The sequence below is a fragment of the Lepidochelys olivacea genome, assembly GCF_965140295.1.
Source record: "Lepidochelys olivacea isolate rLepOli2 genome assembly, chromosome: 3".
Classification (NCBI taxonomy): Eukaryota; Metazoa; Chordata; order Testudines; family Cheloniidae; genus Lepidochelys; species Lepidochelys olivacea.
In genome coordinates this window covers 64518835-64543635 of record NC_140413.1, presented here as the reverse complement: position 1 = coordinate 64543635, position 24801 = coordinate 64518835, and the positions used below count along the sequence as shown (strand labels likewise).

Sequence of the window (24801 nt, the reverse complement as noted above, 5' to 3'; positions counted from 1 at the left end):
GCTTGCAGTATTCCACAGAAGCACTGGTAATATTAGCATATACAATGGTGTCAAATAATGCTTGATGAGGACAAAGCATCGGGTCTTTGGCAGACCCACTGAATCCTGCAGTACTCCATAGGGTCCCATGAACCGTGCTGTGAGAAACAACGTTTTTTTAACTGGCTGCATTATGTATATAGCTTTTTTAAAAAAGCTGCTGATCTAGAACGTTGGCAAACCTGTGTTCAAATAATTTATTAAACACCTGTTTGAATATTCTAAAGTTTTTCTCTTTGGAAAATACTTGTAGAAGAAGTAAGCACCACGGATGCAAATAATGCTGCAGCATACCACATTTAGATGGAAGAGGAACATAACAAATCTTCCAAGTTTTGACACATCAGAATTGGGTAGTTAGTGCTTTTAAAATTCATACTACACAGTTAATCAGTAGTCACATTCCTGATTATCTTCCACTTGAGGCTCCAGAAATGGTTTAATTAAACCCTAAGTCCTACCACCCAGTGCGTGTTTCAGGAGCAGTGAAGAAGATTAAAATTATGAATATATAATATACTTTAAAAATCTGTTATACGTCACTGTCGTGTAGGAGCCTGGATAAAATAGGCAATATAGGAAGAAGAAGGATTGGCTAAGATTAAAACTGTATAATCCAGTGTAACAACAAAGGTATATTGCATTTGCTAATTGTTGCAACAGTGCAAAAAGTTTTGGCCCTTTTTGGGAGGCTTGACTTTTTGTCTTAAAGTCTCGCAAAGTACCTAAGCCTTATCAGGAGTCCACGACAACTGTTTCATTGTGTCCTTTACTTTATTTCATTCTTGGACCTTTTAAAGTACATTATTACAATTGTTATGTTTGAAAGAACAATAGAAATTCTATGAAATAGGAATACTGTAGTCAGTTATGGGTCACATAACTCTTTAATTTTGGTACAATAAATAAAAGCTGTTTGGATTTTTTCCCCCCACTTTTTCCAGTTGTTTTGACTAAGGATAAGCATCCTGTCTACATGACTGTTTACAAGCTATACTACCAGTGTAATAACATTGTTATTTTGGAGACCATGTTTGTACTGGTTTCAGAGTAGCAGCCGTGTTAGTCTGTATACGCAAAAAGAAAAGGAGGACTTGTGGCACCTTAGAGACTAACCAATTTATTTGAGCATAAGCTTTTGTGAGCTACAGCTCACTTCATCGGATGCATTCAGTGGAAAATACAGTGGGGAGATTTATATACATAGAGAACATGAAACAATGGGTGTTACCATACACACTGTAAGGAGAGTGATCAGGTAAGGTGAGCTATTACCAGCAGGAGAGCGGGGGGGGGGGGGGGGAGAGGAGGGAACCTTTAGTAGTGATAATCAAGGTGGGCCATTTCCAGCAGTTGACAAGAACGTCTGAAGAACAGTTGGGGGGAGGGGAATAAACAGGGGGAAATAGTTTTACTTGTGTAATGACCCATCCACTCCCAGTCTTTATTCAAGGCTAAGTTAATTGTATCCAGTTTGCAAATTAATTCCAATTCAGCAGTCTCTCGTTGGAGTCTGTTTTTGAAGTTTTTTTGTTGAAGAATTGCAACTTTTAGGTCTGTAATTGAGTGACCAAAGAGACTGAATTGTTCTCCGACTGGTTTTTGAATGTTATAATTCTTGACGTCTGATTTGTGTCCATTTATTCTTTTACGTAGAGACTGTCCAGTTTGGCCAATGTACATGGCAGAGGAGCATTGCTGGCACATGATGGCATATATCACATTGGTAGATGTGCAGGTGAACGAGCCTCTGATAGTGTGGCTGATGTGATTAGACCCTATGATTGTGTCCCCTGAATAGCTATGTGGACACAGTTGGCAACGGGCTTTGTTGCAAGGATAGGTTCCTGGGTTAATGGTTCTGTTGTGTGGTGTGTGATTGCTGGTGAGTATCTGCTTCAGATTGGGGGGCTGTCTGTAAGCAAGGACTGGCCTGTCTCCCAAGATCTGTGAGAGTAATTGCTCATTCTTCAGGATAGGTTGTAGATCCTTGATGATGCATTGGAGAGGTTTTAGTTGGGGGCTGAAGGTGATGGCTAGTGGCGTTCTGTTATTTTCTTTGTTGGGCTAGTCCTGTAATAGGTAACTTCTGGGTACTCTTCTGGCTCTGTCAATCTGTTTCTTCACTTCAGCAGGTGGGTATTGTAGTTGTAAGAACGCTTGATAGAGATCTTATAGGTGTTTGTCTCTGTCTGAGGGGTTGGAGCAAATGAGGTTGTATCATAGAGCTTGGCTGTAGACAATGGATCGTGTGGTGTGGTGTGGTCTGGGTCAAAACTGGAGGCATGTAGGTAGGCATAGCAGTCAGTAGGTTTCCGGTGTAGGGTGATGTTTATGTGTCCAGGAAGTGGATCTCTTGTGTGGACTGATCCAGGCTGAGGTTGATGGTGGGATGGAAATTGTTGAAATCATGGTGGAATTCCTCAAGGGCTTCTTTTCCATGGGTCCAGATGATGAAGAGGTCATCCATGTAGCGCAAGTAGAGTAGGGGCATTAGGGGATGAGAGCTGAGGAAGCTTTGTTCTAAGTCAACCATAAAAATGTTGGCATACTGTGGGGCCATGCGGGTACCCATAGCAGTGCCGCTGATTTGAAGGTATACATTGTCCCCAAATGTGAAGTAGTTATGGGTGAGGACAAAGTTCAGCCACCAGGTTTGCCGTGACATTATCAGGGATACTGTTCCTGAGGGCTTGTAGTCCATCTTTGTGTGGAATGTTGGTGTAGAGGGCTTCTGCATCCATAGTGGCCAGGATGGTGTTATCAGGAAGATCACCAATGGATTGTAGTTTCCTCAGGAAGTCAGTGGTGTCTCAAAGATAGCTGGGAGTGCTGGTAGCGTAGGACCTGAGGAGGGAGTCTACATAGCCAGACAATCCTGCTGTTAGGGTGCCAATGCCTGAGATGATGGGGCATCCAGGATTTCTAGGTTTATGGATCTTGGGTAGCAGATTGAATATCCCAGGTCGGGGTTCCAGAGGTGTGTCTGTGCGGATTTGTTCTTGTGCTTTTTTCAGGGAGTTTCTTGAGCAAATGGTATAGCTTCTTTTGGTAACCCTCAGTGGGATCAGAGGGTAATGGCTTGTAGATGGTGGTGGTAGAGAGCTGCCGAGCAGCCTCTTGTTCATATTCCGACCTCTTCATGATTACGACAGCACCTCCTTTGTCAGCAACAGCGTACTTAGCTGTTTTCCAGTCATGCTACTGTTTTAACAGAATTAAGAGTAGTTTTATTAAGACACCAAAGGTTACCATTTGGTTCAGTGTGCTCATTATTGTACCATTTCAGTAGATCACACGGATCTTGTTCAATGCTACCCTGAATATCTGCATAGGTTGCATATGCTTACTCAGTGGGGCTCTCTGTCTCTCACTAGTGGTGGTTTGGCCACAAATAGAGGTTTGAATCTGCTAATGGCTTTAAGCTCACAGACTTAGATGTTTTAGCTTAGGCAGTTGAGACACATAGTTTTCGATCTAGAAAGCTCAGCAGGGTAGATAAAAATCAGTGATTTCTTTAAAAAAAATAATTAAAATTAAAAATGGATTTTTTAAAACCAGATTTTTTAAAAACTTTTTAAAATTGTTTCTTTTAAAAAAAAGTGTTCAAAATGAAATGTGAATTAAATACAAAATGTTAAGTTCCAAATTTATTATAGTCTCTCAAAACATTTTAAATAAATAAATATGCTGAATCCATGAGTCTCCATCAAAAACTTTGAGTTTAAAGGCTGCTTTTCTGTATAAAGAGAGAATCGGGGGAAAATGTCTAACTTGCGAGGTCAGGCTTTATAATTATGGTACAGTGGGGTCAGCCTAAGTAACGTAGTAGACAGTCTCTTGAAAATGAGACATAGATGAGTAGAAACCTAAGCTCTATTCACTTTCACTTAAATAAATTTGAAATTTTCCCCAGGCTGATCTGAAATAATCAGTTTAACTAACTGACTTCAGTTAATATCTGTTTAGTAAATTATTTAGTTGTAAATGTGAAACATGTTTTGCTGGGAGAAGTTTATGTATCCACAACATTTATGATGGTTTTGTTAAACAAACAAAATTTATTTTTATTAAAATTCCAGTTACCATTAGAATGCTGCTGGACACAAATCATGAGCAAAAAGTTAATTATGTAGTAAACAAGTGACATCACCATTTTCTAACCTACTAAAATGTACAGTTAATAAGAATCTGAAAATATTAAGCTATATAATTACTTAAATAAATGTATATACTTACATTATACCATCTAGGTAGCAAAAAGATGTACCAAATCTAGTGTAAAGGCTCTATTTAGTTGTAAATAAACATGTTTTAAAGGCGTTATCAACCAATGAGAAAGCACCTTTCTTTAGAAAATAACTGAAGAACAAATGGAAAAGTTGACTAATATCACCTCTTTAAATTGAGGTTTTCTCCTTGGTGATTTATATCACTTTGATTTAAATCAGTCAACTCTGAATCTGAGGTTCAGTCTCCATTGCTGTGACTCACCTATGGACATCTTTTGGCTCCAGTCAAGTACCTTTTCTTACAATTACTCTTTTACCATCTCCATTTACTTAGATCTTACATGTAAGGAGTGCTAAATCCACCACACGCTAGTTCAAAAGTCCATATCTGGTTTAATGAACATGCAAGTGTCAAGACTATATGAGAAGAAAAGCTTAATATTAATCTTGATATATCTACCTCGCCAGTACTGTAGTTTAGTTTGACTTGTCATGCTCATGCATACACTCTTGATGCAATCTACATAATCATAACTGCTGCTAACAACCCAGTCTATAAATAAGTTTTCATATTGTCTGAGTGATTTAACAATATTAACTTTGTTATTTCTAAAGACTTCTCAAATATAAAAATTTTCTGCATAGGGAAGCTCTTCTCAAAAAGGCAAAAATGAAGGCTAAAAAGAAGCCACGAAGACGATCAGACAGCTCTGGAGGATATAATCTTTCGGATATTATTCAGAGTCCACCCTCCACAGGTTAGTGGCAAATGAACTTTCGGGCATCACAAAGTCTAGCATCAACTTTAATATGAAATACTATACTCTGCTATCTGTTCATCTTTAGAAGAATTTCTTACTTAACACACAACTTTTTTTGTAAATGTTCAGTATGGATTATAATGGTTTATTTATTGAATTATAGAATTAAGTGATACTGTTTTTTCTTCCCTTTTTAAAGGGATATTTATCTTTGGCCCCAAACTTAATTTTTAGGAAAACAAGCCTTTTATAAAACTAAGACTAAAGGACATTTTTTCCATGGTTTTTTTGTTGTTGTTGTTTTGTAACTTAAATGTTCCCCTGTAATGTTGGCAGCCCAAACATTGAATCACTACTTGAAACCCTGAAAGAAAATGACTGGAATCTGATTAGCCTGTTGTTCATTGTCCAGTTGGTGAGAAATAGAAAAAGTAAATGCATGCATTCCTTTTTCAAGCAAATAGTTTGTGTGAATCAGATTAGAGAAAGGAAGAGAAGGGGGAGCTATTTTATTCTGCTCCATGATGCTTGAAAATTGATGGTTACCTGCAACTGTATAGGATTATGTAATGAACTACCCTTTTTAGTTTTATATTTATAGTTTTATAATTGTCTAATGTTCAAAATATGATGCCACCTTCCAGGTCTGTATATTTTCTTATATAAGCATTGTATAACAATCCTGCTTTTCATGTTATAGTTCTATGTTATATTCTTATCCAATACATTTTAGGCTTAATAAAATTGGATAAGGCTAACTCTGTGGAGTCGCTTCCAGAATTGCTGACATCTGATTCTGAAGGTAGTTATGCAGGAGTGAGTAGTCCCAGAGACTTACAATCCCCTGACTTCACAACAGGATTTCAAGCAGATAAAACTGAGGTATTTTGGTTCCTAAAAATCTTTTTTTCTTTTTTTTTTTAATTTTCTTATCTTAATGTTTTATTGCCTTTCTTTGTGTAATTTAAAAAAATTCAAACCTTGATTTTTTTGGTGCCTTTAGAAAGACAGTTTAGTCACATTCTCATCCTGAAATATTAAAATAAACAACAAAAATCCTCTGTGGTTTTAATAGATAGTGCTGATATTTTGTTTATGAATGGTATCAGGAGTTTTTAAACACCATGTTTCGTTTTATACCCCTTTTGTTTTTTGAAATTTTCAACTCTCTGATGTCTTAGACTTATATTGTTTAAAATCCCTACCTCATATTTATCTGAAAGAATAAAGGAACCTCAGATTTAGCAAAATAAAGCTAATTTTCTTAGCCTGATGTATTTGGTAAAAAGATTACTGGCGAGGATAATTTTAAGAGTGTAATTAAAGAGAGGATTTATAAAGAGAAATTAAGTTCACAAGAATTGAGACTAATTCATATCTGTGTGCATGTTAGTGTCCAGTATCAAAATTGTTATTTTAGACCTGTAACAAATCTCTAGGAGTAGTAGTATACTAGTTTATCTAGTAATGTATTTGAACATAGTTCTAAGGTCATTCTTGTTTTTTGATGGATGCTGTCAATTAAAAATAATATAAATAATGCAGATTGAGCTGGGATTAATTAAAATACATCTGATGCTTCTGATATTACATGTAGAGCCTCTTCATGTATACTTTAATATTCGCAACTTATGTCACTTCTAACATCACCCTTTTCTAAATGGGGAAAAAACCCTGTTTCAATAGAATTCTTTTATGTTTCAGATGAAAGACAAAATGTATGTTCAGAGTATAAAAGCCCCACATTCTAATAAAGAGATGAAATTATGTGAGGGATCATCAGCTCTGAAACAGTCTGTTCCACAGTCTATTCCCAGTGTTAAAAACAACTCTGCAAGCTCTCCAAGTTGGGTTGCTACTTCTTTCAGGTACAATAAAATTTATTGTAAATAATTAGCTGACAAGTACTGTGCTTTCCATTTGGTAAAAGATAGTGAACATTAGTAGTTTAATATTCTTGCTTCTTTTCAAAGTGAAAAGTTAACTGTGTTTAAATTGATCGTATGATACCAGCAACACTTGACATGTTGGCTAAGGATGTTGGCTTTCTTTTTGCAAATTGATATGCTTGCTTTCTCTTGAATAATAAAGAACCATTAGATACATCTTAAAAGGGACACTGTCTCAAAGGGTTTTAAAATTTTAAAGTAGCTCTTTCTGTTAATTGGATCCTTTACTCCTCCATCCTTCAATTAAAAAATAGTACTACAGTATTGTGAGGTAACCATTCATTTTACAGTAGTGTTAGTGCAGCAATTGGGGTTGTCACTGTAGTGTACCCTTTTTTTGAGGGGATGTTTGACAAACAATTTTGAACATTATTGCGTTTATAGGCAGTTTAAGGTCAAATTTGTTAACTTCAGCCTCCTACATTAATAAAAATAGATTCCTAATGTAGTTCTTCTAGTATTTTATCTACATGGATCTCACTGTACGTGTGTGCGCCCTGTGTACATGAGCTTGGATTCTTTTGTTCAGCAGCATCTGTTGGGTTTCTGCCTGTGCCCCCCATCTTCCACTTCTGAGGAGGGCAGAAGGGGAAAAGCAGCTTCAGACACCACTTGTTTCCTTACCACACATGGCAGTGAGCTGGTGTGTGGTATCTGACTGCTTCCCTGTAGCTTTCTTAGAATAGATTTAGTGGTTTTTTCATTCCCAAAGATGGGACTTTTTGTTTTGAAGTCTCACCTTGGCACCAATGTGGTGGTCTGTTGGCTTAAGTTAAGTCTCCAGGTTTTAAAATCTACCCTGCCTGTGAGGCAGCTATGCCTTTAAATGATGGACATACTAAATGCCTTTTTTGTCTAAGGGAAGGTCATAAATGTTCAATCTGTAGATATTTTTCTTGTGCAAAATGCCTGTGATGCCTGACTGGAATTATTTTTTATGGAGAACTCTGAGGAGTGATTCTGACTGAGGTCCTGCCTCGAAAGCAGTTGTTCTGAAGTCAATTTCAAATTAGTGCTCCAGCTACAAGAGATGCTATCTCAGGAGCTAAGGGTTCTTCTGGCACCAGGAGATCTTGTGTTTCAGTGAAGCGTTCTGGACCTTCACTGCAGTCCTCCTTCAGGTCAGTCAGTGACTTCTGCTGCCCAGGGTAAGAAGGTGTAGAGAACTTCAGCTGATGCTTGGCAACAGTCATTGTCCCTAATACTGGCCAAGAAGAGGCCATTCTTCTGACTTGTCCAAATCTGCTCCCGGTAAGCCTGACAAGCACTGGAAATCTTCAGTGACTTGACTTGCAGTCCTCTGCACAGGCCGGTCTCAATAACTGAAGATCCTATCTCAATACCAATGACATTTGGTATAGTCTGACTTAAAATCTTAAGTACTATGTTGTAGTAAAAATATTCCATCTGCTGATGGATAGTACTGTTTTGTATAGTACCATCTTCGTCAATACCTTATTCCTGTACATTCAGCTGAACGTGAGCTTCCAGGGCTACGCTGTGGCCAATAGGCCTAATGCATTTCTTGAATGCATAAACGGAGAATGTTTTATGTAGGAGTAGGGAGGTTATTTTACATCTATATTTGGCACTGGTGGGACTGCTGCAGGAATACCACATCCAGTTCTGGGATCCACACTTCAAGAAGGATGTTAAGTTGGAGAGGGTTCAGAGAAGAGCCACGGGAATGATTAATTATAGTGATACAAGGAGCTCAGTCTGCTTAGCTTAACAAAGATAAGGTTAAAGGATAACTTGATCGGTCTGAAAGTACATGGCAAGAAATATTTGATGATGGGCTCTTCAGCTTAGCAGACAAAGGTATATAACAAGATCCAGTGGCTAGAAGTTGAAGCTAGATAAATTCAGACTGGAAATAAGGCATATGTTTTTAACCGTGAGGGTAATTAGCTATTTGAACAAATTTACCAAGAGCTGTTGTGGACTCTCAGTCACTAGCAACTTCTAAATCAGGATTGGATGTTTTATCTAAAAGATAAAAGGTTAGCCCAAATGGGAATTTAATTCCGGGAATGACTATGGCCTGGGTTATGCAGGGCAGACTAGAAGATGATCACAATTGTCCCTTCTGGTCTTAGAATCTGTGAATACCTGCTATACATGAACTGTGCCCTTTGTCAAAGGTATAGATTTTCCTAAAATTCAAGGTCACAGGAAAAAAATAAATACCCTGCAGGTACTTCAGAGTCTGCTAGTGAACACACGCTCAGTCTTTGAGTGTGCGTGTGCCTCATTCATTATCCATAATTATAAATTATTAAGGTATAACTAACAAAGCTCTTAATCTTACCGTGTAGCAGTTCTTCATTTTTATACTTCAGTATCATAATTCAGTATGTGTATTATCATACACACATAGAAGTGTAGGGTTGTGGTTTTAAAAGTGCCATGACCTCAGTGTCAGTATTTTATCTTCTTTAAACATGGGTTTTCAGAAACTTTCACTCAAAGTCCAACCTTATGTTTGTGAATCATTAGATAAAGCTTCATTAGTAATTTTCCTTATGTTGTGTTTTGAGGGGTGTCTTAATTTTAGGCCTTAATAATCATTGTTTCCCAACAACATGCTCACTAGAACTGCTTACATTAGCAATGTATATGTGGGACATAAAAGGATTTTACATTAAATAAAAGAGGGCGTTGGCCTATCACTATCAAAATACTGAAAGCTTCATTCCTAACCATATACAAATACAAGATCAGATTTCAGATCCACAATTCCCAGGCAAGCATGGTCCCTTGCTGCAGGATTGCAATGAGATGCACTGCCTCATGTCTCTGTGTGGCAGCATTGTCTGATGGAAGCATAATGCTGAAGACAGCCTACTTCCTCATTCAGTGGCATAGACTGTATCCCTGTAATATTTTTTTGTTCTTAAGTTAGTTGATATATACTCCCAACTGTAGCTGTATCTCAACATAGTTTTTCTCTGGGAATTACCTTGGGTTTTAAAAATTATTAAATTTTGTACATATTCTCTAAATGAGAAACTGAAAGAATTCTACCAAGTGATACTACATATCTTCAAGTCACTTAAAAATATCAAGCTTAAATCACTTTTTTAATTTTTTACCTTTTAAGGGCAGAGTCACTGAGACACCGAAGCAGCCTACACAAGCTATTAATCTGGTTTAAGCTGCCTTGCATTGCCAGAGGAGCACAAAGCAGCAAATTAAGGGTCACACTGACTTGCAGTTGGTTTGGAGTCTTGTATTAGACTATGCTGTCTGAAGGGAGGACAAGGAGAACTCTGTCCAAGGGTCCCGGTGTTTCTCTGTGATTTTAAATGCCTCCTGCATGCGCCTGCCTCATTTCCCCCGACAGTGATGTCAAAGCACAGTGGAACCAAGACAGCAGTGCCGTGGGGAGCCTTTCAAGCAGTAATGCCCTAGGTTATCCTGTGGCTTTGGAACTTTTAAGGAGCTGTGACAATTGGGCCAAGTAATCCTACCAACGAAAACTCTTCACCCAGGTGTCCAATTTCTTTCATACCACCAATTTCATTAAAACAGCTAGCATTGTTACATACAAATCAGCTGTAAAGGGATGCTGGTGGCTGAATTAGCCCATCACAGTGGCCCCACTTAAGAGTTACTTAAGAGTTGTAGCCTATATAATTGTAGCAGTTAAATTAGCTATGGTATGAAAGTTGAATTTGTTCAAATGTAGCATATAACAAGGTTTCAGTTTTAACTATAAGGAAAGTTTGAAGTGTCTGCGTTGTTTTAATAAGATCATTTGGAGAAACATGATATTAATTTTCTCTTATAAATTTAAGGATTTACTTGTAAATTCTTAGAAAATTCACACTGTACTCAGAGTAAGTGCTGTAATTTGGGAAGGGGGAGGGATAACAAATATTTTCCATACAAAACAATAAGGTTTAATCGCTTCTTTAAGTGCAAAGTGGAATTCTGCCTTAACTGTGGAGTTGTGACCAGTGTCTCCATAATATTTAAGTTACTAGCCAACTACTGAACAAGTTTCCTAATTTTAAATATCTTCTTTACAATGGCTTTTAAAAAGTAAATCACACTTTGCCTCTTGTTTCACATTGTAATGAATCTTGGAAGTATTTTTGTGTATTCTGTATATACACATATAGAAAGGTTTTTTTTTTGTCAGAAACATTCTATTTGAGGTTCGCCATAATTGAGGAAATAGACATACGATGGTACCCGGATGTATAATTTAAGTATGACGTAGAAGATTTCAGTGAAGTTTGGAAACTGTGGAATGTAAGTAAAAATGAATGCCTTGAAAGGTAACTTTTTATTTTTCATTCAGCCCTGCCAGCCCTCCTGCTGTGGATCTAAGAACCATCATGGAACTTGAAGAAAATATGCAGAAGTGTGGAACTATGCCAAAGACAAATGCAGGGTTGGTAAAAAACCAATATCTATAAAAAAGGAGAGATGTTGAAGAATAGGCCATTATGGATTTACTTAGCGGTTCAGATGGTTTGAGATTTAAAAGAAGAAGAAAAAAATCTTCTTGTCCTTTTTTGTGTTTGCACAGCTTTGTTTGTTCATTTTGTTATGGATTTCTGTGCATGCATTTAAAATGAATATCTCTGTCTGCAATGGACTGATTTATCTAGTTAGTGCAGAACCTTTTGTTGGACTCTGGAGACATAAATGGAAAGATTAATAAAATAACAGATCATATGTGGGATCAGTGGCCTAGCTGGCCAACCTTTCTGCTCTCTGTCCATCCCCACTCAAAAATAATCTAAATTTCCATCTGGTTGCTCTCCAGGTATCATTTGTTTCATACCACCTCCTCCAGCCTCCCCAGTTGCATGGTATTTTCCCAAAGAGTACCACTGGTGTGGATGGGGGAGAAGATTTCAGTGCAGACTGGACATTTTGCAGGATTTTTTTTCCCACATACTAGCCTGAATGACACCCATCTGTGGATTTTAGGGAGCTAACACAAGATAGAATGAAATAAGAAGACCATTTTGGAAACAAAACTCATGGTAAAGCAAGACATCAGACCAGAAACACTCAGCAAAACTGCACCTACAAAACCAAAAATTTAGTGTTGTTTTTTTTTTGAAGAGTCATCGGCCACATGTGGCAGTGCTCAATGATTCTGCCTTCATCAGAGAAAGGGGAACATCCTGGGCAGCCTCCACCATCTCGCTATGAGGATCAATGTGACAGTGTAATGTCTGGAGGAAGTTCTCATTCCTTGTATGCCCAAGCAAGCAACTGACTTCCCTTCCACCCTAAAAACACGAAAACCACCCAACATATAGACTTCTAGTGTTTCAAGTGGCCTCTACATATTCCACTTTGTGCTATGCTATTGGCACTTTTGGTGCCAAGATGTAGAATCTTGTGAAGAGCAATGTCCCTTGGGATGCATCCCACTTTCCCATCGTGGAGGACTCTGAAAGTACAAAAAGGGAGAGAGTCCCAATTACCCTTCAGTTTCTTAACGGCTGAAGAGTTTAGGATTGCCATGTCCTCACTGGAGAGATATAGATACATAAAATAACCCTGAAATGGCAGAGTTGCCATTTCAGGGTTATTTTTTGGTTAAATTATGAGTCAGCTGTCCTCTTTTTCTTTTAAAAAAAAAAAAAAAAGGTGCCTGGTATCTGGACCCACACAAAGTGAGAGAGCTGCCTCCGACATCTCTGCTGATGAGGGGAGGATCCATAGGCCCAGTTAACTAAGTTTGGCATTAAGTCCAACATTGACTTAAGAGAACTGCTCACTTAAGTGGCTCTTTATCTGCCTTGAAGCAATGTCCAAGTCCCTAGATGACTCAGCTCAGTGATTTTCTAGCGTACTCAATGAGAAACAGAAGTCTCTAAATTAGTCTGGTTCAGCCTAATTTGGTGCTGAAGATTTTGCAGTTTACTCTAAACCACATGCTAGAAGTATTCTGGTGCCAGCATTGGCAGTGTTAGGTCCTCAGATCCATCCATGTCAAAAGTCCAGTGCTGATAATCCCGCACCTTTGAGTACTAGTGAACTACTAGTTTTTAAGTTTTGCCTAATACCAAGAGCACTAATGTCCTTAGTTTCACCAGTTACTTTCGTGAACGGTTAGTTGAAGTGGCTCTCTACCCAGCTCTAGTGAAAATAGGATCTCCTGATCCATCTGAGTTAATGTAGCTTGTTGTCAACGGTACTAGATATTTGGCAGTCTGTTTCGCTATCACCTGTCAATGCTGGATCATTGGATCTGCATGCTTCTCCTATTTATGCATGATCAACTGCACATTGACAGGAGCCTCTCAATTTCCAGAGCAGCTTGTGTGTGTTTGGAGATTGTGGGGAGTGGACGCAACTCCTGACACTTTGCAATGGAAGTCTCCGTTCCAGTCATATTGGGCTTCCTGGTGCTGCATCTTTGGCCCTTCAGCCTCAAACCTATTCTGCTATAGTGCTAGAAAGACCTCTGTGGGCCTTCATCCTTTCTTGAACTTGGTCATCTGTACTAGATACCTCAAAAGGGTTCTCATTTTTTTTTTTTTTTTGTAAACTTACCTGAATGTGCACTCAGGTAGTCACAATGGCCAATGGAAAAATACTTAACGTGAAAGTTTCAGATTATCAACTGAGGATATATCCCAGCGAGTTTTCTTAATTCAGTGAACACCTATTGTCTCCAATTCTGCCTCAGGGTCAAACAAAACCCACTGTCATTGACCATACTCCTCTTTCTTACTGGAATCTGGAATTCTTCTGCCTTCCCTCTGATTCCATTGGTTGAGGAGGTCTGTCTGGGGGTCAGTCACAATGGATCCAAAAAGCTGTCAGTTGCCTTAATTGGTCTTGGCTCTTTCATCTTTGGACATCTTAGTTTTTTAGTACCACAAATCCTGTTTTCCATTCTCCTTGTTCTTTGTCTTAGAGCTGGGGTGAAAGTATCCATTTGAGCCTGAATCTTCTCAGGTTGACAGCCTGACTTCTGAATTACTGAGTTGCTTTATGGGGAGGTTTATTCTGAAGTCTAGTAGATCCTGTTGAAAAACCAAGCAGACAAAAACTTGCTGCAGTAAATATCGAAGTTTCCCCATTGCAGTAGCTGAAGAGAATGAATCTGAGATGCTCTTCTCTTACTTTTGATATATTACACTTCAAACATTTGAAGAACTGTTTTGAGTTCTACCGGACTGAATTGGTTGTAATGTCAGCAACTACTGTCACATGCATGGGGGAATGGTACAGTCCTCTAGTTTTATGAAAGACTTACTCCATGTACTAGTAATGCTACCTGGAAGTTGTGATATCTGAGACACAGCAAATTTGACTTCCCTTTTCAGCAATTCTGCAGTGGATGGATTTATTTGAGCTGTCCTTGGGTTATTCCCTCTGGTGCATGACTCTCCTTTGCCATGAGATTGAAATCTTTCGTTCACAAAACTCTTAGGATCTTTGCTCTGATTCACATGTGTATGTCATCTATGCCATGTAAAAGGGCATTCCTCATAGCTTTAAATATGGACAGGCTGTTGGTGAGATGCAGTCCAGAAGGCTGAGTCTGCATAAGCTCAGTTGGAAAAAGTGGTCCTATGCATATCTTCACCACAATTTCCAGTTTAAAAAATGTCATCCCTGGTTTAATCTTTCAGGCCCCTAGTCTGACTGTAGTCTGACAAGTATCTTTCTCATGCCTTTTATGATTTGGTAGGTATTTGGTCACCTGAGAAATCAAGGTGTACTTAACTAAATGAGTGGTAAAGCATCAGATGGATTCTGATTGTTTTCATCATCTTTTTCCAAAGATGCTACTTGGGCACCTATATGTGCTTTAAGCAATCTGTCTCTGTCTCAATCTCAATTCAGGAGAGGAAATTTCAGTCACTAACACTCTTGACCTGTTATTTAGAGCATGTACATTGGCCAAACCGGACACTCTCTATGCAAAAGAATAAATGGACACAAATCTGACATCAGGAATCATAGCATTCAAAAACCGGTAGGAGAACACTTCAACCTCTCTGGCCACTAAGTAACAGACTTAAAGGTGGCAATTTTGCAACAGAAAAGCTTCAAAAACAGACTCCAATGAGAAACTGCTGAGCTTGAATTAATATGCAAAGTAGATACCATTAACTTGGGTTTGAATAGAGACTGGGAGTGACTGGGTCATTACACATATTGAATCTATTTCCCCATGTCAGGTATCCTCACACCTTCTTGTCAACTGTCTAAATGGACCATCTTGATTATCACTACAAAAGTTTTTTTTTCTCCTGCTGATAATAGGTCATCTTAATTAATTAGCCTCTTACTCCACCTTTTTATGTTCTGTGTGTGTGTGTGTGTATGTAATTTTCTTACTATATGTTCCATTCTATGCATCCAATGAAGTGGGCTGTAGCCCACGAAAGCTTATGGTCAAATACATTTCTTAGTCTCTAAGGTGCCACAAGTAGTCCTGTTCTTTTTGATGTTCATTTTGTTAGTTCTGCAAACAGCGTTCACCTACACTCTCAGCCCACCTTCCATAGAATTGTACTGCTTTCGAGTCTTCCTCAAGTGGGACTATAGAGGCTGCTCGAGGGAGGGAGAGAAATTACTACCAGCAGCTGTTGCTCTTAGTATTGCCACTGCATATTGACACTTGCTGCTTCCCTTCCCCTCTTCTTTGGAGTCTTGGGAAAGAATTTCCTGAACTAGGGAAGGAACTGAAGGATGTCTGGGCCAGTCCTTACTTTTTATGCTCTAGGGATCCTTAAAAGGGGCAGGGAGGGAAGGGAGAGTATCCTCAAAGGGCACTGCTCTTCAGAAGATTCTGCAACTCGATGCTAGAGGCACTAGTGCTTCAAGTGTGAATATGTAGATGATACACTCGAATAAGGGGTGCTGGTAGATAACCTGTCTTTTGAGGTTAGTATTTTAAATGATCGGTTGTTTTCTCTTTTCCAATTGTCATTTTAATTCATAGTAAACCTGCTTCTCATGGAATCAGGCTTTCTCAGAAGCAAAGAAAAATGATTGCCATGGCGGCTAAGGATAACGGCTCAGTTACAAACAGCCTGGAAACTACTTCCATTACAGCCACACCACCCACACCTACGAAAGTTACAAAACCAGGGAGCGCATGGTATGTCATCTTAGTTAACTCAGTTTATTTATCTTTGTGTTGATGGTTCCTTTGGGGCAGTATTTTTTTTTTTTAGATGACACAACTTCTATTTAGTTACAAGAAAACAGTGGTGTTTCTACTTTTGTACATTTAGCTTAAAAATTTTAAACAGGAATTGTGGTTGGTGATTGTGGCTCAATGTTCTGTGACAAAGTTCCTGCTCTGCCTTGGTGGGGCTTGCGCTTACTGGTGGATTTGCTCGCCTGGGAGCTTCATGGCAGCCCTCAGCTTCGCCGTTTTTCTGAACCCACAGTCCAGGTCGACTCCTCCTGTGTCTGACCAGGAGTTGGGAGGATTTGGGGGGAACCCGGGTCCACCCTCTACTCCGGGTTCCAGCCCAGGGCCCTGCGGAATGCAGCTGTCTAGAGTGCCTCCTGGAACAGCTGTGCAACAGCTTCAACTCCCTGGGCTACTTCCCCATGGCCTCCTCCCAACACCTTCTTTATCCTCACCAGAGGACCTTCCTCCTGGTGTCTGGTAATGCTTGTACACCTCAGTCCTCCAGCTCAGTGTTTTGTCTTCTGACAGTGGCCAATGCCCAGTGCCCCAGAGGGAATGAACAGAACAGCTAATCATCAAGTGGGATGGGTTTTACCTAGGGAGGTGGTGGAATCTCCATCCTTAAAGGTTTTTAAGGTCCGGCTTGACAAAGCCCTGGCTGGGATGATTTAGTTGGTGTTGGTCCTGCTTTGAGCAGGGGATTGGACTAGATGACCTCCTGAGGTTTCTTCCAACCCTAATATTCTGTGATTCTATGATTCTAAGAAGTGATCCATCCATGAACTTATCTAGTTTTTGTTTTTGAACCCTGTTATAGTCTTGGCCTTCACAACATCCTCTGGCAAGGAGCTCCTCTGGTTGACTGTTGCCTATTCATTTCATTTGGTGACCCCCTAGTTCTTGTGTTATGAGAAGGAGTAAATAACACTTCCTTACTTATTTTATCTACACCAGTTATGATTTTATAGACCTCTATCATATCCCCCCTTAGTCATCTCTTTTCCAAGGAGCACTATAGCAGTATAGCAATTTAATATCATAGTCATTAGTTACTTGAAAAAAGGTTGTAATTATAGTACAGTAACTCCTCACTTCAAGTCATCCTGGTTAACATTGATCAGCAACTTAATAAGGAAACAATTAGGGAACATGCTCGTTTAAAGTTGCACAATACTCCCTTATAACATCGTCATTTGGCAGCCGCCTGCTTTGTCCACTGCTTGCAGGAAGAGCAGCCCGTTGCAGCTAGCTGATGAAGGCTTGGAACCAGGGTGGACCGGCAGCCCCCCATTAGCTCCCCACTCACCTAAGTTCCCTGTGCGGCAGCTGCCCAGCAGGCTATCGATTGCCTGCAGTTCAGCTGTCCCTCCCGCCACTGCCATGTGCTGCTCCTGCCCTCTGCCTTGGAGCTGTTCCCCGAGCCTACTGCTTGCTGTGCAGGGTGGGGGGAGAGGGCAAGAGGGGGGTAATGTCAGGGTGTCCCCCTCTCTCCTGCTCTTGCACCCGCTTACCCCATCTTCCGTAGAGCAGGGGACACACACGACGGCTCAGGACGGGGGGAGCTTCTTGGCAGCTGCCATCTCAGCTTGCTGATCTACTTAGAGTGGGGTCAGCGTACTTAAAGGAGCAATGCGGATCTCTCTCTCACACACATGGTGTGTGTCTCTGTCTGCCATGCTGTCTCCCCTCCCTCCATTCATGCTTCCTTGTAGAGTGTGAGGCTACACTAACGAGTTAACCCTTGAGGGTTCAGTCAATTACTAGTTCATCACTTAGCCGTAAGGCATTCCTTGGGAAATATCCCACCCTCTGACTTTACCACCTCAACCAGGCTTCACAATCATCATCACTGTGTACCAGTATTAAATTGTTTGTTTAAAACTTATTGTGTATGTGTATGTGTGTGTGTGTGTGTGTGTGTGTGTGTATGTATATATATATATATATATATATATATATATATATATATATATATATATAAAATAGTCTTTTGTCTGGTGAAAAAAATTTCCCTGGAACCTAACACCCTCCCCCCCCCCCATTTACATTAATTCTTATGGGAAAATTGGATTTGTTTAACATCTTTTCACTTAAGTTGCATTTTTCAGGAACATAACTACAACGTTAAGCGAGGAGTTACTGTATAACCTATGCACAGTATTTTAACTAATGTCAATTGAATGGAAAGTCTGAAGAATTTGTGGTGTTCCATTATTAATAATCATTCTGGACAAAGAAAATACTTGACACGTTACATTTCTTAATATTAATTTGAAAATCTGTCTTATCACAAAAAATTACTGTTTGTTTGCATTTTATCAAATAATTCTGGATTCAGAGTAAGTGCTGTAATTTTGGGGCAGATGCAGTTTATCTTTCGTACATACGTTAGTGAGCTTTAGCTCTGCTTTAAGATGGTACATCATGTACATTATGTCAAGCTGAGAGGTTTTTTTTTTCAAAACTTACTTTCCTCAGTGGTCCAACAAAGGATGAATTAAGCTTTGTAGGGTGTTTGAAGGCATCTGTTCATCCAACTTTTCCCAGAAATTGGTTTTAGTGGCTGAGGTTTAATTTATTGGCTAGCGGGAGCTGACTTTTAGTCAATTCTTTTGGTTAATTGGTGTCTTTTTATATTAAATGTATAAGCACCCAGAGATTGTTGGGCACATTTTTACTAAATCAGTCTTTTGAAATATTTTATATAGTGTGTGATGCAGGCCCAGGTATCTTAAGTGAAAAGGCCAGTGCATCTTCCACTGAAGGATAACTTTCTGGTTTAATTTTCATGTGGCCACATATGCCTATAAATGTTCATCTACAATATTCCTCTGTCTGTGCCTACTTAGATGGAAAATCTTGATTAAACCAAGAGTGAAAGCAGAGAATCAGTGAGAAATCTATAAATGTTTCAAATAGCCTAGCTGTTGGAAAGGGGAATTAGATAAAGTTTAAACTTCAACAGGCAAACTGTATATTACTATTGGTTGCTTGTGCTAGTTCTTTATTAAAAAAAAAAAAAAAAAAAAAAGTTGTATTAACAATTATCATCCACGTCATCTTTTTTTCTGTAAAAGTATAGAACAGTAAGCTTGGGTGCATCACTTACCCATGTGGAATGTGGATCTTTTTATCCAAAATGTAGAGTACATCTGATGACAAACTCTGCTTTCCATGCATGCAGTATATTGAGAGCTTATAGAGCTTTTGTGTTCCAATGAAAGGAGAAACTTGTCTTGGAAATTCAGCAGCTTTACTGGCAAGAACATTTGCCAGAAGGGTGTGGGACCTTCTGGCACTTTCTTTGGTTGATTAAAAGACACCATATAACTTTTACCGTTCTTTTCTTTTATGCCAAAAGAAACTTCCAATTTCACAGGTTGGGGGATTGAAGCTAAAATCAAGTGCTTTGAAGACTGGTAGAGAATAATAAACTTTGTCAGGAGTACTTTTATTTTGAAACACTCCCATGTCCCACAAGAAATTAAACAAAATATTAGCCTTATTTGGATTTTATATATAATGTATGGTTCAGATACGTATGTTACGTGTGTGTGTAGTGTATATATTATTTGGATGTTATATATATATATATATATATATATAGTTCAGATACATATGTGTATATGGATCAGATACCCAGAATCTATCTGGAATGGAGGCTTACAACAATTAAAACTCGATATTTTAGTTGCAAAAAGTATGTTTTGTGTATCATAATATATTTTAATACTTTTGAAGTCCATACTGGTGCTCCATCTGTCAAAAGTGCCTTCAATAACACACCAGAATGTCAATAGCTCTTCTATAAAGAAACTTCACACTTGTTTGTGTACAGCCAAAATTCCAGGAATAAGATTTTTTTAAGTTTCTTCAATACAATTAAAACATCTTTTGTCTTAAAGACAGTCTGGTCAAATTAAATTAGTGTGTTACAAATTAGGTGGAAAGTGCAGTGCACAAAGCAAGATGAGTTTAGTGAAGATACTGCATTTAAGCCATTAGTTGTTTGTTGGCTAGGCTGTAACGCTTTCATAAGCTTCATTTTGTTTTTACCGAAAATGACAAAAAATAGTAATGCCGGTTCGCTGCTGTGCCCAGTTGCCATTGGATGTAGCTGTGGCAAGGAGGCGACATGGAGCAAGTTAGTTAGGTTTTCTAATTCTCTAGCGGGTTTTGCACTGGTCCCAGAAGAGGCTCCTGTAACATCTGCCAGCTAATAATGGACCACAAGGGACTGTCTGGGGATAGCCAGCATGTTCTAGTCATATCTTTCTAACTCTCATATGCCAAGACTGTAGTGGGAGTGGAGTAGGTGCACGCTGACTCTTCACATGCTACGTCAGGGGAATTCCAAGCTGGTGACTTGCTTTGCTCCCTTTGCACTGCTTGAATCATGCAAAGGAAGAAGAGTGCATTAGAGCATTTGTGAGTAATAGCTTAAATCACTTGTAGAGAAAAACTGAATTTGGCTGAATTTTGGCTGAATCCTGAGGTTAAGCGTACATCAGGTTGATGAAGTAGTATTAAACTGTTCAGTTCCTGATGTGTTTGAGATTTCCCTGAACAGTGCTTGCTGTTTGATTTTCTAGATGTTTAATTTTTCTTGCTTTGGTCATGATACAGGTTTATATTTCACCCAACATTGCCTTGGTGTAGATAGTATTCTGCATTAAAGAAATAATCTTTTTAAAAAGTAAAAAAAAATCTGGCTTTTTTTTTTTTAAATGAAATTCACATGCTTAACACGACTACCATGAGTAGTCCCATTTAAAATGAATGGGACTACTCATGATAGTAGAGTTAAGCATGTGTTTAAGTGCATGCAGGATTGATGCCTGAGATCCTGACAGGAGGGAATCATAAAGTTGTGATAACTCTCTTTTCTCCTGTAAATAGAAATAGCTTTTGAGTAGAATGTTAGTCATTCTCCTCCCTTCCCTTAACTCGGGGATAGTCAGTAAGTGGACCACGGGCCAAATCTGGACCGCCAGACACTTTTGAACACACCCTGAAATCTTTTTATTTACTTCTTATTATTAATATTTATTTTTCTCTGGAGTCTGGACCTTGACTATATCTTAGACCAAGAAATTTGGACTTCAACAAAAAATAAACTACCTCTGCCTAAACTTATCTAGAAGGTTGATTCTTTATACTGCATTAGTTCTGGAGATCAGTAATAAAGGGGCAATGGACACATTGGGGTGAGCAGGGGGAAAATGCATGGATCTGGGTATTCATGGTAGGAATTTACTTTCCTCATCTCAGTTACTTTCCCATACTACACATCTATACTTTTCCTTAACAAAATATTTATTTTAGGGGAGTACCCAGCATAGCATATATAATGTAATGTAATAGAGTAAGGATTCTACTGAAACTTGTGGACCAGGGTTTGCCCATATTTGATATTGGGGTTTTACAAAACGAAGCCTTCTATCTTCAAAGGAGTCTGCCGTCTGTGATCTAGTAAAATTGACACTACAAGCATATAGCTACACTTGACGTTTTAGTCTCGTTTTAACAACGGTTAACAATCATGTTAGTGAACACGTTAATTATTTCTATTATTGACAGAACACAAATGTTTGTTAGTTGTATTTAACCCTAGATTTTAGCAATTAAAAATTATTAAATATTGTAATGTGTAGGTATACCCCTAAGTGAATTCCTTGAGCCATATTCACAGCAAAATTCCTGACAGATATGTTGATGAGCAAAAGTATATTTGGTGACATGAAAACACGTAGATCTCTAGCCCATATTTAATACAACTCACAAATATAGTCTTGAGAAATGTAAGTCTAAAATGTTGAGCTTTTTGTTGTTGTTGTTTTTAAAGGGCATCTTCATTACATTCAGCTTTGCCAAAGTCATTCCGTGATCTTGTACTGGAAGAAGAAAAATCTGTCAGTGCAGGTCATTCTCCGGGCATCATTGTCAAAAAAGTTTCTTTTAAAGAAATTGAGGATCCACAAGCTCAAAAGGCCATAAGGTAAGTGATATTTCTGTTGCAAAACTTCTCTCCCCAGTGATTACTCATGGGCTAATGCCTTCACCTGTGGAATATGGAGGCAGTCCAGTGGTGGTGCTGAAGGCTCCAGGACTAGGCTCCACTCTTCAGCTCAGGCCACCAGATTTTCTGCTTCCTGCTGTGGAACAAATTGGCAGTTCAGTGTCTCCTGACCATTTTCTTTTTAAAACCTTTGTTTTTATTAATTTTCGTGCAGCTGCAACTTTCTAATCCTCCTCCTCCTCCTCCCATTCCCTGGTAAATAGCAGCATGGTGGCTTCAACCACATGGATCTGCCACTGCGGCTCCTTCCTGCCAAACTCCTGTGCACCCACTCAGGCCTTACATGAACTGTGCTGCAGACGCCCAACTTATGAAGCCTTTGTGAAGCAGCACTTCAAAGCTCTGCAGAGTGTGAATTATGCCTCGCATGTTGTCAGTCACCCGACCCTTGCACTGCCAGGGTATGGGGCTCAGAGTCAGACCGGCATGTTAGGTCCCCATTCTGCCCCAGGATACGACGACTCTAATGCAGAAAAGACCAATCCAGCGCTAATGAACTTTCAGTGAGAGAATCAAGCCTGCTCAAGGGGTAAGTCCCACAACAGACCTGAGCTGGAGGGAGAAAAACCCCTGAAAGGATTGAAAGCTGTCCTCTTCTCCCTGTCCCCAGAAACTAAAGGGCCCTCAGCTCACAGGGGAGAGAAGGGCTCTAACATAGCTTCCCTTCTTCCCACTGGGAGTCAAGGAATTCTCATGATACTCAGGGAGAAGTCCTGCAAACGCCTGAGAGTCCCTAAAAGGCAAAAGGAAATGTGTCGTCCTTGCGGTAGTACAGGTGAGTCGCATGATACACGCATTTAATTTACGTGAATTCAACTGTACGCGTTCGACAAAAAAAAAAAGATACCTGTAAATAGTGCAGGCAATTCCGCCCACCATTCCACTCAATGAGCGTAAGATGGGAGACATGAATCTGCTGTTCCCTCAATTGGTCTCGGTTCCCGCATGCCTCTCATAGTGCGCTGAGTGTGATTCTAGTGTTTAAAGATACGTATTTTTCATACAATGTGGCCCCTAAACGCAAGCCAACTACTTCATCTGGTGCTCAACCAAAGAAACAGCGATCTGTTTGAACGCTGGAGGAAAAAGTGGCTGTGTTGGACTTATTGAGAGATGGTACGTTGGTCTCCAACATGGCGTGTAAATATGGCCGCAACGAATTTAGCATCTGTGCCATCAAGATTTGAGAGAGAGAAATTCGTCAAGCTATGGCATCAAGTGCTCCAGTAACTTCTAAGGTGACGAGCAAGGTGCGTTATAAGACTTTAGTGAAGACTGAAAAGGCATTAAACTTATGGCTGGAAGACATGAACCGTAAACATGTGCCTATCGATGGCAGCACGTTGCGAGAAAAGGCTCTTAGCCTCTACGCGCTGTTCAAACCTACCACTGAAGAGGGACAGCCTTCCGATGAGAAGGAATTCAAAACCAGCCAAGGTTGGCTTAACAGTTTTAGGAACCATTTCAACCTCAAAAATGTCCAGACTACTGGTGAAGCTGCATCTGCCAATGAAGGGGCAGCAAAAGCCTACCCTGAACAATAAAAGAAAATCATAGACGAAAAAGGTTATCTTCTGGAACAAGTTTTTAATGCTGACAAGACTGGGCTCTTCTGGAGAAAAAGGCCCAACCACACTTACATTTCGAAATCAGAAAGACAAGCCCATGGCTTTAAAGCAGCTAAAGACCATGTGACTGTGTTGTTTTGTGGCAGTGCAGCTAGGCATTTAATAAAGCCGGGCTTGCTCTACAGGGCTGCAAATCCCTGTGCCCTAAAAGGCAAGAACAAAAATCTCTTGCCTGTGTTCAAGGCAATCAAATAAAAAGGCTTGGGTGACGATAGCATTATTTCTGGATTGGTTCCACAAGTGTTTCATTCCGGAGGTCAAGCGGTACCTCGAAGAGAAAGGACTTGACTTTAAAGTGTTGCTGATCATAGACTATGCTCCTGGCCACCCTGAGGCACTCCGGTTTGCGCATAATGACGTTGAAATCGTCTTTCTCCCCCACAATACCACCTCCAACCTCTCGACCAAGGCGTGATTTGCTGTTTCAATGCCACGTACACAATTCTTACATTCTCACGGATATGTAGCGCTATGGATGCTGATCCCAAACTTAATGTGACGGAGTGTTGGAATTCCTTCAACATTGCTGATTGCATCCATTGCCCATTTAATATAAGTAATGCAATCAAGCCTGAAACAGTCAACGCACGTTGGTGAAACCTAATGGAAAGGATGTGTGAACGATTTTAAGGGTTTCCTGATGATTGACAAAGAAGTGAAAGGCATTGTTCAGGTGGCCAGACAAGTGGGTGGTGATGGCTTCGTCGACATCGTTGAGGAAGAAATTGAAGAATTAATTGAGAGCCATAGAGAAACATTGACTGACAAGAGTATGGGTAAATAAGAAATCCCTTCCCTTCCCTTCACAATGATCCTGATTTATTAATTAAATCCCCGAGTGGTACTAGGCTGCTCCTATGGTACTTACTATGGTACTGCAGGCAGGTTTGCAGGTTCCCAGGCACATCTAGCAAGCTGCTTCCACAATTGAGTCTGTGTACCAGTACCGCTCCTCTGTTGTGTGGTACCTGTGCTGG

At 39.6% G+C, this 24801-nt stretch overlaps 1 protein-coding gene across 1 annotated transcript in view; it reads left to right on the top strand.

Annotated features, from left to right (window-relative positions):
- The window catches only part of IBTK (inhibitor of Bruton tyrosine kinase), an 84348-nt gene that overhangs the window by 43358 nt on the left and 16189 nt on the right, over positions 1 to 24801 (top strand). Inside the window, exons 20-25 of the mRNA XM_084622578.1 lie at positions 4917 to 5029; positions 5766 to 5914; positions 6737 to 6900; positions 11291 to 11383; positions 15917 to 16075; positions 21963 to 22115. Coding sequence (XP_084478704.1) covers positions 4917 to 5029; positions 5766 to 5914; positions 6737 to 6900; positions 11291 to 11383; positions 15917 to 16075; positions 21963 to 22115 — 831 coding nt within the window. The remainder of the gene's footprint in view (positions 1 to 4916; positions 5030 to 5765; positions 5915 to 6736; positions 6901 to 11290; positions 11384 to 15916; positions 16076 to 21962; positions 22116 to 24801) is intronic.